Genomic DNA, 14,135 nt, shown 5'->3' on the forward strand with positions numbered 1-14,135 from the left:
ACTTCAAACGCCTGTATCTCAAAATGATGTCATGCAGCTAACGACATTACGTTCCATTTCTACGGGGTAAAATTCTACCTTGTGCGCTCACAAAAATATAATAATTTATTATATTTTAATTATTTATTTTAGTAGTCGTAGTACATGTGGTATACCGGTATCGGACAAGAAGAAAATAGAGCTGCAAAGTCAGTATGCTACGAGTGAACAATGGCCACGGCAGCCTGCAGCTCCGTTAGTGCACTTACCGCCAGTGAGCATGGTGAGCCTGGTCTAAAAAGCTGTGTATTTTGTGGTGTCAAGCAGCCAGAAGATGGCCGTTTCTTGCACTGTCTGCATGTGAGCTGTGTGGGTTGTCTGAACGACAATCTAACGTCCGAAGGCTGTATCGAATGTGGTACGTGCAACGAGGAGACTAAGCCTAGATTGCCCGGTGTGGCCATCAGCAAACTGCTCGTGTCCAGTCGATTTGGGACAAGCGAAGCCAGCGATGAGGTTACCGGAGAGCAAGAAACACCCCTGTGTGATTTCTGTGAGACAAACTCAGCGAAAGCCGCTACACACGAATGTGAAGAATGCGATGGGATTTTGTTGTGCACGACGCACGCCCAGGACCACAGCAAGAAAAGAGTGTTTCGTACGCACCACGTGACTGAGCTTGATGCAGTGAGTTCAGGTAACTCAGACACTGGACGCAAACAACTGCAATACTCTTGCCCATTGCATGGCAAACACGAAGTGACCGACTTTTGTCGAACATGCCAAGTCGTGGCTTGCGAGCAATGCCTGCTTAGAGGCCACAGACAGCATGACGTTGTCTCTTTGTCTGAAACGGCTGCGGAGCAGAGGGTTGTCCTGAGGAATGAATTGCCACGTAGTGATGGGCAAACTGCTCACACCAGTCCAGACCGTCCTGTGTTGGAGTTGATGGCGATGAAAGAGGAGCTGGAGTATGACATCACACACAGCAATGGCGAAGCCACGGCGGCATCAAAAGTGATCACGGAGGCATTCTCGGGATTCAGGTCTCTGCTGGACCAACGAGAGGGAGAGCTATTGAAAATGGTGGATACAGCCAGGTGGAAGACGCAGAGAGCTGCCGAACACCAACTTCATCGCCTGGACATCATTGAACTGAAGAACACCACAGCCATTGAGATAGGAAAGTTTCTCACTAGTGAAATGGGTGCTGGTTGTGATGCTGAAGTCATGATGCTCGCACCACTGGTGCTGAGCAAGATGAAGTCGCTCAAGTCAGATGTTGAGGCGGAGAAGAAATCGCACAGCCCATCAGGCAGCATCCAAGCAGCCATGAACAAGTCTGAGTTTGACAAGCTCGAGCGGTGTGTTGAACGAATCGTGTCGGTTTCGTCTGGCCTATCCATTGAGTTAGAGAACTGCACTGTTGAATTCCCCGACCCATTACAAACTGACCAGGAGTGTTCGGCATGCCTCCACCTTGGCCAACAGGCGCATGCCTCTGCAGCTGGCCCTGACGTAGAGGACTGTATCAAGAAGCTTGAGGTTAGTGTGACCTCGGCATCAGCTGAAAAGCGCACATTACCAGCTGAAGAGCTTTCCACTGACGCGGAACAAGGAATGGTCAGAATTCCTATCCTTGTGAGCAACCCTGGTCAGCACCTACTTCATGTCAGGTCCGGCATTCGAGCCAGGGACTTCGAGTTTTCCGTTACAAACAAACCTCGCTTTGAGTTTGACAAGCGGCGCTGCTCCCATAACATCGCGATCTCTGAGTGTGGTTGCACTGTGCACTTCTCGGGCCATCCGGGTGGATATCACAATGTTCTTGGCACAGTGCCGTATACCAGTGGCACCCATCATTGGTCAGTCCGGGTACAAGGGTATAATCTGGGCAGTGGATGTATGGGTATTGGTGTCACAACTGTTCCCGACGGTGACTTTCTACGCCAAAGGCAAAGGTTGTTGAACACTGGATACGGGTGGTGGTCACATTCCAGTACTTATGGTCTTTGTAAGGACAAGGCCTTGGCAGCACAGTGTAGCGAGTGGCAAGATGGTGACATACTCGACTTCACGTTGGACTGCGATGCACATACCCTGGAGCTGCACAACCGACGTGTCAATGAGCGCAAGAAGATACAGGATGTTGTCGGCAATGGCACGCCTCTGTTCATGCTAGTATGCCTAACTGGTCATGATAGGACGGTCACACTACTCGGAAGATAGTTTTCAGGGTAAAGCAGACGAAATTACCTCTTGTCTTTCTCAGTTATTCAGCGAAGAGTTTTGCTTGGCTGACTCTGGGGTGTTGCTGTGTCAGTTAGCAGATTAACTGCAAGATGAAAGTAACTTTGCAACATTCGTGGCATGCTTACAATACTTCGTCTTGAAGGCTTCCACTAAAATGTTAGGGCATTTTGTCCTAGCTCCTGCCTTAGTTTTCATGTCATTGTGTAGTGTGTTGTATTGGGTAAGATTGTCATGCAGTCTGTAGTATATGTACATGTCATGAGTTAAATCATGGAATTGACACTTTGCTCCGACTGTCACCATAGTTCTGTGGAACCTATCGCTTACAGACACTGCGGAGACCAGACACGTTGGGCAGGTATTACAATGATGATAAAGCAGATAAACGTTCACTTTCACTTCCCTTTTCGTCCAGCGAATTATTCTATGCAATTACTTCGTTTGGCTAGCATTTTATCAAGTGGAAACGAGGAAAGCGCTGCTGCACAAATCCATCTTTAAAATATTTTCCTTGGCTCACCATCTGTCAGGGGCCGTCCGTAATTATCGAACGTTTTTCACCAAACGAATTATTTTAGTTTAGACCCAACCCCTCCCTCCCTCCCCCTCAGAACGTAAAAAAAGGTTGACATATGCATGCATAATGCAACAAAAGTTGCAGGTGTGCAACTGCTCCTGCGACCATGTACATGTATCAATGTTTTCTGAAACGAAATTGGTCAAACCCCTCCCACCCCATAACGAAATTATTTCGTTTTGTGAAAAAAGTTCGATATTTATGGACGACCCCTGAGTATTTTATCAAGTCTAAAAGATTTTTCATAATTTCTTTACAATTTTAGTATCGAAACTTTGAAGTTGATCCATGTGCCGAAAGACCTTTTATCATACATACGTTTTGCCTATTTTCTTGTATTGCTGTGTGGTGTGGTGTGGCGCTGGTAATGGCCTCTTTGCAAAGCTGGAGATTGTGCATCGACGAATTCTCCGGGCAATACTTCGTTTGCCGCCCGAGACCAACATAGCCGTTCTCTATGAAAATTGCTGTACATTTCCTCTGAAACATTACATTGACCGATCCTCCTGCGTATACATTCACAAAATCAAACTTATCACTGCCCCTCAGCATGTGCAGCATTCCTTAAACTGGTTCAATGAATCCTCAACAAGCCGGAACTCGCTTCGTTTCCCGATTGCAAGAAACAATTCTATGAGCAAATCACCAATTATGGGATTCTCTTCCTCAGCAATTAAAGTCCAGCAACACCCTCAATGCGTTTTTAAGCTTGATAAATATACACGTACGTCGATCTTCATTTACTAATCATTGATTTCAATTCTCTTTGTGTATTACTTCAAGCTCCAAAGTAAATCACATATGCTACCTGTACAATTCATTTGGGTTTTGGATTGATTTACTTTTATTTCATTTTTATTTTCATTTAACTTGCCATATTTTGCGTGTGCATTTTTGCCTTCTTGTTCTTCTATTCCATGGCTGGTAGCCCTCATTCATAATATTGGTTGACACCATGTCATCCATGAATTGAGAATAATAATAATAATAATAATAATAATAATACTTTAATAACGAAGGTACGTGTTAGGTCGTAAGTATCCACGCAAACACACATCCAGTCAAAATAAGGCACTTGTCAAAGTATCCGAACGTTTTCGGTCCCTTCTCATCAAGGATTATACAGGGAATGGCTCAAGTTGGAAAGACTAAAACTTATATAGCGTAAAGATATGAGATAACAACACTCGTGACAAGGTGAAAAAAAGTATCAAGTTCAGCACGACACAAAACTCGAAGGACATAATAATAGCGACAAGAACATAGTGAGCAAATTAAGTTACATTGTTAACACCTCGACGAGGAGTAACACCAAACAATTGTAGCGACAACACATTTTCTTTTTGTACGCAAAGTTCAGGATCTAACTTACGGATATACAAAGCTTCTAACACAGCCAGATGCAACGCACATCTACCACGTGACAATATTGAGAACACAGTATCACTGTACAACTCACGACAATTGGTACGGGCTGACAGATGTTGCTTGATGGACGAAGTGCGATTCTTAGCTCCGTTGGGTGTAGTCTCCTCCAATGTCCCGTCATCTCGCCTCTTCGCGGCATCACCACTATCCGTCTCTTTGCTTTTCCGCGGCCTTCCACGTTTTCTGACACTAGCCGTTGTGTGCGCGATGCCCAGTGTCCTTTCAGCTACGTCTCCTCCATTGCGGATTTCTATTGATCTTCTTACTCCAACTTGTCCGGTGTTCGATATTGAGGTTCGTTTTCGCGGTCTACCACGTTTTCGAATATTGACTGTTGTTGTCACTTCCGTTGTCGTTGTACGTGCGTCCTCACCAGTCCGTATTTTTACTTGGCTTCGCGTAACCCTTCCCGACGCAGACAGATCCTTTGTCAATTTCGGTGGTTTACGTGTCGGTCTTTCACCATCTTTCACGCTGTTCTCAGCTGGACCCTGCGCTATACACGCGGAGGAGGACGGGCATGCAGTGATATCTTCACAGGAAGAGGAAGATCCACCGATGGACTGGACAGCACATTTTGGAGGACGACCACGGCGAGGACGACACTCACGCGCATCAAGCGGAACAAAACTTAACGGCACATGTTGACGAATGCGCGCGCCCAGGTGCTGAAGGGTTCTACCTACATACCGATCTTCACATTGTCGGCATTGAAAGAAATAGATAAGGTTACTTTTACTAAGGGTAGGTAGAACATCCTTCTTCACACTGAACGCACGCACTGTCCCAAATATGACGTACAGCTTGACGCACGGATAAGATGGACATACGATACCACGAACATCCTTCTCCACGCGCGCAGAACCGGCGCCAACCCAGGGTAAACGGAGCACCACTGGGCAAAGGTCAGGTCCAAATTGGATCGGCTTGTCTGTCGCCGGTTTTTCGTTGATAAGCTTGGCCAGAAATTCCTTTGGATAGCCGTTGTTCGTAAATATTGATGTCAGTCTGTCTAATTCGTCCTGCAATAGATGAGGGGAACATATTCTATGCGCACGATAAACTAGCGCTTTCACAAGATGTTTCTTCGATTTCGTTGGAGTATAGCTCCCCCACGGAATGTAGAGGCCGGTGAAAGTTGGCTTCCTATAGATAGTGGTGTCCAAACTCTTAGTGTTAATGTTGCGTGAAATTTGTACATCCAAGAAGGATAATCTGCCGTTTTGTTCCGCTTCCGACGTGAATCTCAACGCCGGATGGAGGCTATTCAGAGTTAGTAGAAAAGTCCCACAGACATCCTCATCCTCATCGTGACAGTACACATCGTCTACAAAACGACAGTACATAGAGGGCCACAATGATGGACTAATGGACGCTTCACAGAACCCTACAAATATATTAGCCAATACAGGACCAAGTGGCGAGCCCATGGCAACGCCATCTATTTGTTTATACATAACGTTGCCAAATGAAAACTCAACGCCAGATGTAACCATTAACATGAGTTTCACAAACTCCGTTTCGTTCAAGGACGGCGGAGTAATGGACTTATTGTGGTACAGTGTTGTTGCGCAGATGTCAATGGTCTCCCGTAGTGGCACGTTAGTAAATAAGCTGACCACGTCATACGAACACATGAATCCGCTCGATTCAAAGTTTGCGTCCCTTAGCTTTTCCACAAACTCGAAAGTATCTTTGACGCAGTGGCTGTTGTAGAGGTTGAGTACCGGCTGTAGCATGGCACATAGCCACTTGGATGTTTTAAATTGCGGCGATCCTGACATGCTCAGTATTGGTCGTAAGGGAATGTTCTTCTTGTGAATTTTTGGGAGCCCATACATTCGTGGTCTTGTTGATCCCGTCGGTGCCAGATGGTCGTACTCATAATCAGAAATTTGATGTGTTTTTGAAAGAGACAATAGGTATTTGCTAAGTTTAGTGTCGATGTTTTCTGTATGATCATATACATCGCACGGTCCGAGTCTACAGAATTTCGTCTTGTCCTCCAGAATGACCATCATCTTGGTTTGGTAATCCTCCCTTGACATAATAACCGTTGCCCGACCCTTGTCAGGGCGGGAGATAATAATGTCCGGATTTTTCCTAAGCTCTCTCATTACTTTGAGGTGCTCTCGTGTGAGTGAAAAAGACCGGGTGTCAGGAGAAGACTGCGCAAACTTGTGTGCCTCAACAACAGTCAATATTCGAAAACGTGGTAGACCGCGAAAACGAACCTCAATATCGAACACCGGACAAGTTGGAGTAAGAAGATCAATAGAAATCCGCAATGGAGGAGACGTAGCTGAAAGGACACTGGGCATCGCGCACACAACGGCTAGTGTCAGAAAAAAAGAAAAAAAAATGATGACGGGACATTGGAGGAGACTACACCCAACGGAGCTAAGAATCGCACTTCGTCCATCAAGCAACATCTGTCAGCCCGTACCAATTGTCGTGAGTTGTACAGTGATAATGTGTTCTCAATATTGTCACGTGGTAGATGTGCGTTGCATCTGGCTGTGTTAGAAGCTTTGTATATCCGTAAGTTAGATCCTGAACTTTGCGTACAAAAAGAAAATGTGTTGTCGCTACAATTGTTTGGTGTTACTCCTCGTCGAGGTGTTAACAATGTAACTTAATTTGCTCACTATGTTCTTGTCGCTATTATTATGTCCTTCGAGTTTTGTGTCGTGCTGAACTTGATACTTTTTTTCACCTTGTCACGAGTGTTGTTATCTCATATCTTTACGCTATATAAGTTTTAGTCTTTCCAACTTGAGCCATTCCCTGTATAATCCTTGATGAGAAGGGACCGAAAACGTTCGGATACTTTGACAAGTGCCTTATTTTGACTGGATGTGTGTTTGCGTGGATACTTACGACCTAACACGTACCTTCGTTATTAAAGTATTATCCGCCTCCGACTTCTTGTAAAATAATAATAATAATAATGTACATATACCTCTAGATCTAGGATACTCTTCATCGCGTTAGCTGATAGTGATAACCAGCTCAATTTTGCTGTAACTGTTACTATTTGGTTTCCTGGGGATTATAATGTGTGTGTGTGTGTGTGTGTGTGTGTGTGTGTGTGTGTGTGTGTGTGTGTGTGTGTGTGTGTGCCGGTAGCAAAAGTGTAAGCCGTTGGTATAACTCGATTACGTGAAGTTGTTGTGGCAACATTGTCGTCTTGAAAGCACCGATTGTAGGGGTAAGCGGATTATGCGGCATAATATTTGGCATACCGGTAATCAGGTCCTTTTTGAGAAGGAGCATAAAAATGGCATCCGAAAAACAAGGGCAGATGCCCAACGAGGCTGTTACACATGTACATGTATACATGTACACACCTGCTATTGAAGGACCATACATGTACATGTACATTGTACATAGCGCTTCTTGTCGATTTGGAATAATATTGTTAGCAGCCACTATAGCCTAGGACATCTCCCAAAGGTTCAGCGTTTCCTTGTGAATCTGGTGTATTCCTCTTGCGTATTATTGTCTTGTATTTCCGCATATTTCTCCCATGCAGTCCACATCATGACAATGGTCTGAGTCATTTTTTCATGACAATTATCTGTTCTTTTGGCCTCTTTGGTGACGCATATAAAAGCATAATTGGCTGTTTTCTCGAGCATCCTGCGAGTATCCGCTAGAGCATAATCTGGTCATTTTCCGAGCATAATCCGCTTACCCCCATTGGCCGCTGTATTCACACCTTCCAACGTAGGCACACCTAGGGGGCACACTACGCCAGATCTGTTAACAGCCAAACCTACCCGTCTACATCTATGTAACATCCCCCTACGTCGCTTTCCTTCACTATATCCTCCGAGGTTGGTCTTCGAGTCGGCCAACTTAACTGCCAAAGGGCTGTGAGCAAGCTACCAGTGATTGAGCAACTTTTGGTGGATCACAACTTAGACATACTATTTCTCAGTGAAACTTGGTTCCATCATTCATTGCTAGATGCCGTCCTGACGCTAGATGGCTACACCCTCTTTAGACGAGATAGGCATAAGGCAGTACTAATATATTTTATTAATGCGATTAATAGTATAAGTGAAGCGGACATTACAAAATGATGAATGAGAATACATGTATCTAAAATGGTTGTTCCTAATCGATTTTCTTGAGACTATCATCAGGGAAAAATCGTCTCACAATAGAGGCTATACGGAGAAACAAACTACTTATAGGTAAGAAAATCGATTAGGAACAACCATTTTAGATACATGTATTCTCATTCATCATTTTGTAATGTCCGCTTCACTTATACTATTAATCGCATTAATAAAGTTATTGTCTCCTCGTCGCCTTTTCATTTACTAATATATTCCTCAATGGGGGGAGAGGGGGCCCGGGGGGTAGCAGTCTATCTACGCTCTTCCCTTGCTCCATACTTCTCTCGCTGCTCCCAACTTGAATCTCCATGCCTAGAAGATATCTGTTCACTTTACCATAAGTTTCACAGCCCTGCTAGTCCCCTCTGTTCCTTTCACCTTTTCTACAGACCCCCGCATTCCATAGCGGCCCAACGTGAAACATTTTTTCATGCTTTCCATGCCACTGTCACCCGACACCTTGACTACGAAGCCTTGGTTCACTGCCCAGTACAAGCGAATGCACCGGAACAAAAACTGTATTTTCAAATTAGCCCAGAGAACGAAAGCGCTGGAAGACTGGTTAGCGTACAAGATGGTGAGAAATGCTCTTACAAACTGTCTTAAACGCAGCAAATCCCTCTATTTCGAAGAGCTTTGCTCGCGTATTGATAGCGACAAAAACTGTTACAAATGGTGGGCCGAGGCCAAGAAAATTGCCCAGATCAGCAAGAAGCGAGCGACCATCCCGACCCTCAGCCGGTTGATGATTGTGGAGATGCGGCTTGTGATTCTTCTAAAGCAGAAGCACTGGCCCGTTGCTTCAAAATCCAGTTCTCCCCAAATCCGTCATTTGACCCGTGTGCTACCACCCTACCGCCAGCACAATTTACACCAGATCTCCAGTTTCAATTGCCAAACATAACCCAGCACGAAGTCTTCCGCAAACTGCGCACTCTGCCCAAGCACAAGTCTGTGGGCGGGGATATCACGAACGTCATACTAAGAGAAGTGGCACCCGTGATAACGCAGTCCCTGTGCCATCTCTTCAACACTAGTCTCCGCCTCGGGCAGCTACCTAGTGACTGGAAGTTGGCTACAGTCATACCTATCTACAAAGAGAACGGCAAACCTGCGGAGCCAGCTAGCTACAGGCCTATCTCCCTGCTGCCGGCCATAGTTAAGATTCTGGACGCCATCATCGCCAAGTACCTCACCAGCTTTCTCAATAGGCAGGGATTAATTACCGACCACCAGTATGGCTTTGTCTCCTGCAAGTCGACACTCGATCAGCTAATTGTCCTGTCTTCAAGAGTGGCTGAAGCACTCGACAAGCGCACTGACTACCACGCTCTATTCTTGGATTTCGCGAAAGCGTATATTCCCTGAAGCCGTTTCTTGGTTCACCAACTACCTCAGAGACCGTTCCTTCTGTGTCAAAGTTCTCTCTGCCAAGTCGCCGACCCACCCAGTTTCTGCAGGCGTTCCCCAGGGATTAGGGTCCGGCGGATTCTGACGGCAGAAAAATTGGCAGAATTCGGTACTTTTCTGGTAAATTTCACGCATGTTTGGTATGTGGATAAAAAAATGGAGCAGAATTCGAGGAATTGCCCGCCATAAGGTTTGTATGGTTCCGCTAATTTCACTGCTTTTCGAGCAGAATCTGCCACCTTTTCGAGCAGAATCCGCCGGCCCCTACCAGGGATCTCACCTTGGCCCCATTCTTTGCATTCTCTACATTAACGCCCTTCCTCGCACCATATCGTCTGATGTCACTACTGATGTGCTCTAATTTGCCGATGACACTACTCTTGGGAGAGCAGCCGGAGGACCTAACCAACAACAAAGGGTCCACCCCCCCTCCAGGCCGCCACTGATGGCGTTCTGCAGTGGGCTGATTCAGTCGGAGGGTGCTTCAACCCTTCGAAGTCTTTTGCACCATGCAGTTCTCTCCTAGAACGTAGTAGTCGTGCAGAACGTGCCCATCCCACTCATCCGACTCCGCACCTGAGAATGCAGGGAGATGACGTGTCTGATGTAACGACTCACCGACATCTTGGAGTCATCTTGGACTCTAACCTCGACTTCACCAACCACGTCGCCATCATCACGACAAAGTTTCGCCAGCGAGCAGTCCTGCTGATCCACATGACCAAGCGTATCACCCCAGCCGTAGCCAGCCGCTTGTACACTGGATATGTTCGACCTGTGGTTGAATACGCCTCATCCCTCTGGCAATTTCAACTCTCCAGTGCTGAGGCTACTAACGTTACTAGTAATACTACCCTTGAACGGCTACAGGCAAGAGTGGCACGTGTGATCCTGCGGCAGTATGGCGTGTACCCTCCTCAAACGGAGCCGAAAGCCTCACTTTTCGCGCACCTCCAGTGGCCCAGCCTCGAATGGCGCATGGCGAAGACACATTCAGTTTTTTTTAAAGTTTTTTTGACAATGCAACACAATTATTGTGGAAATTCGAAAGGTCACAACAATAAGACATTAAGAGACAAGATCACCGAAGGATGTACCCAGAGTGCTTGACAGTGCTCAACACCACAAAGGCAGAGCGTAATACACAACAGAACAACAAGGACAATCAAGGCTTGTTTGCTGCTACTTTAAGTTTCATGCTTACGCAATCATCGCAATCATCATGTTGCCTGATGATTGCGTAAGCATGAAACTTAAAGTAGCAGCAAACAAGCCTTGATTGTCCTTGTTGTTCTGTTGTGTAAGAGACAAGATCAAAAGGAAAGCTTTACAATAAAAATAATAATAAAACGACGAGTTACGTAGCCTGTAAAATGTAAAAAGTCACTGATTACAGTTCAGTGCCTTCTTTCACTTGAGCTCCACCACCTTATCAATAGCCAGATGACGACCCTGCCTACCCTGGAGGACCTAGGCTAGTACTCAGTGTCAAACAGCGCCAGACGCCCCCAACATCTACTCCCACCTGCTAGAGCCAGCACACATACCCGTGCCACCTTTCTCTTTGTCACCACTGCCACATGGAACTCCCTCCCGGCTGCCATTCGTACTGTATCCAGCCCAAAATGTTTTACCGCTCTTGTCCGCACACACTTTGCTATCACCCGTTATGAGGCCTCTGGTTTCATTCCACGTAGAGTAGCGATGTCATGGAACACTGTGTTATTATTACTACCATGTACCACCCCGCATCATTCTATTTCCTATTTTTATTTTTCTCCTCAGCTTCTTCTTCATAAGCTGTTGACGGAGACTCCCTCGATTTAGGCTAAGGCCTGTGGAGAATTCATAAATACAAATACAAATACAAAATATCCCTATTCAATAGCAGGTGTGTATAACAGCCTCATTGCCATTGGGCATCTGCCCTTGTTTTGTGAAAAAAGGATGCCATTATTTTTTTGTTCCTTCTCAAAAAGGACCTGATTATGCCAACAACTATGCCGGCATAATCCGCTTACCCCTACAAATGTAGTCCTCCGCCTTGTAACATGCAGTCATAGTGTCAGCCGATCAACATCTCTTTAGTTTGTGCATGTCACCATGTTCATGAAAACCCAGCAACACGTAGTAGTGCTAATTCCTTTCCTCTAGTATGTACTATAATGTAGTAATCAGTTTGCTTCCTCCTTTGATGACCTGCGCCCTGGTGCCGGGCTGTCACGTGTGGGCAAACAACCAACTACGCGTGGTAGGAAGCAGGGAGTAGTACAATACTTACAATACTTGGTATGTACTACTCCCTGGTAGGAAGAGTGACTGAGCAACCTCCCGCGGTTATAATTTTTTTTAGTTATCTCTTTTTCCCTCAAACCAGTTAACATTTTTTAGTTATGTTTTTAATACTTCGGCCAGTAGGCAGTATGACTGCTTCGTCCTGGCCCTGGGGTTATGGACTCTTGTCGGCAGATCTTGACCACGTAACAGGTAGTGGAGTGCTTCTCAACTCAAGCGGAGTCACACAATGACGTAGTGCTCCGGATCGGTGTTAATGTTGGTTGGTGTTTCCCGCGGAGGCCGATACTGCGATAGGCGATATCATGATCAGGCAGGATGGGATACCGCGTGGCTTCAACAGCTACTGTTGAAGTCATTAGGTGAGCTCTCTCATAACTCCTGGTTCGGCAGGTTCGATGGATACTGCACTTGCCTGCGACCCGAGAGGTCGCGGGTTCGAGCCCCGCAGTCGCACATCTGACTGCAAAATCCCCACGACGCAGCTCACCAGATCAAGGTGTGGGTCCTCTGCACTCAGTAGAGTCAAGTCGAGCGAGCTGCAACTCCCGGTGCCGAAAGGCGGGCTCACGCCCCCGACATGGCTACTTCCCCTTGTCTAGCCCCCAAGACGAAAATGATAGTAGCCGACTGGCCGAAATTAAAAAAAACAAAAAACAAAAAACGAGTCAATGGTTGCATGGCTGTGTAACACCCTCGTACCACGTAATCACACGGTGACGCCTACTACAGATAACCATGATAACTCCAAGGCAAGCACTACTACTAGTACTAGTAGTAGTAGTGCTAGCCTTGGAGTTATCTGTAGTAGGCGTCACCGTGTGCTAGTCTAGAGAGTAGAGTCTACATTGTAGGCCCTGCGCGTTCGCTTTGCCCCTGCTGCATGCTGTCCACGCTCAGGCTATGCCTGGGCGATATGCTGATTCGATCGTGAGTCGAGTACGATCGCGACAGCATAATCGTGATAAAAATGGACGTTCACAAGTTTTGCAAGGCAGAAGGCATTGCATACTGGTAAAACGCAGTCAGGAGCTAGTTTTTGGCGGCAAGAGCCCTGGACCTTTCAACATCGCTCGCTCCCGGCTCAGTGCACACGTATGTCCTTGGTGTGAATGCAAGTAATGGATATAGTCCCGGAGGTAAGAGACCATTTTTCTATTGTTATACATGTAATTATTTCAAATGGTGAACGGTACTATTCGGCCAATAAAATGTAAAGAACTCTTCCTCTCTTCTCCTCCATGCGCTCTCACAGCCGACTCACTGCTACTCTCAGTAGCCATTACACACCAACCAAGGAAGGGTTGCAGGTAGATACTGAAATTCCTCCTGACAGCTGTTTCGCCTTCATAAGGCTCATCAGAGAAGGTGATATTGAACAGGATAATATCAGGTGGAGATGGTCAGATTTATACTATCATCCTATTCAATATCACCTTCTCTGATGAGCCTTATGAAGGCGAAACAGCTGTCAGGAGGAATTTCAGTATCTACCTGCAACCCTTCCTTGGTTGGTGTGTGTAATGGCTACTGAGGGCAGCAGTGAGTCGGCTGTGAGAGCGCATGGAGGAGAGGAGAGGAAGAGTTCGTTATACATGTAGATAGTTATACTCAAGGCTTGGTTTTGATCAGAGGGCCCAACAGTGACAGGGCTCAAATGGAAAGGAGACTGACTGCGAAAGAAGAGGGAATGAACGGAAACTAAAACTACAAGAAAAGGTAGAAAAACTACTGACCTAGCGGAAGAACAGTGTACGTGTCTTAGCAAGACAACAAGCACTGGAGAAAGCGTATAAGTATAGAAGCGGCCGAGTTCTTACTAATTGTATGGTTACTTGCAGCGACACCGCGCACCGGGTGTTCACCACCTTGTCGAAAAGGAAGGCAGATTATTGAAGAGCAGTTCGCCTTCATGTGCTCGGGGTCCTGAGTAAAGCCATGCGTTGGAGGTCTTATAATCGATGCGAAGAGAGCTTTTTTTATGCGAGTCTCCAGGTTCGACTTGAAAAGGTGCACGGTTTACGCGTGTGCCCTGTATGTAGTGTTGTGCAGTGTTGAGAAACGCG

General features: G+C 46.1%; 2 protein-coding genes across 2 annotated transcripts in view; both read left to right on the forward strand.

The window, feature by feature from the left end:
• The first annotated feature begins 210 nt into the window (after positions 1 to 210).
• On the forward strand, positions 211 to 2,208 carry LOC135823691 (E3 ubiquitin-protein ligase TRIM45-like). The gene has a single exon (XM_065336537.1). It carries the CDS (start codon positions 211 to 213, stop codon positions 2,206 to 2,208), a length of 1,998 nt encoding a protein of 665 aa, XP_065192609.1.
• Positions 2,209 to 13,111: 10,903 nt separating this feature from the next.
• LOC135822653 (inosine-5'-monophosphate dehydrogenase 2-like) overlaps positions 13,112 to 14,135 on the forward strand; it is a 29,471-nt gene continuing 28,447 nt past the window's right edge. The window contains exon 1 of the mRNA XM_065335463.1: positions 13,112 to 13,208. Coding sequence (XP_065191535.1) covers positions 13,182 to 13,208 — 27 coding nt within the window. The 5' untranslated portion in view covers positions 13,112 to 13,181. The remainder of the gene's footprint in view (positions 13,209 to 14,135) is intronic.

This window comes from Sycon ciliatum, chromosome 8, assembly GCF_964019385.1.
Source record: "Sycon ciliatum chromosome 8, ocSycCili1.1, whole genome shotgun sequence".
In the NCBI taxonomy this organism is placed as follows: Eukaryota; Metazoa; Porifera; class Calcarea; order Leucosolenida; family Sycettidae; genus Sycon; species Sycon ciliatum.

Bases quoted from the DNA above. Each gene is read 5' to 3' on its own strand.
- LOC135823691 (XM_065336537.1), top strand. From the start codon at position 211: ATGGCCACGGCAGCCTGCAGCTCCGTTAGTGCACTTACCGCCAGTGAG.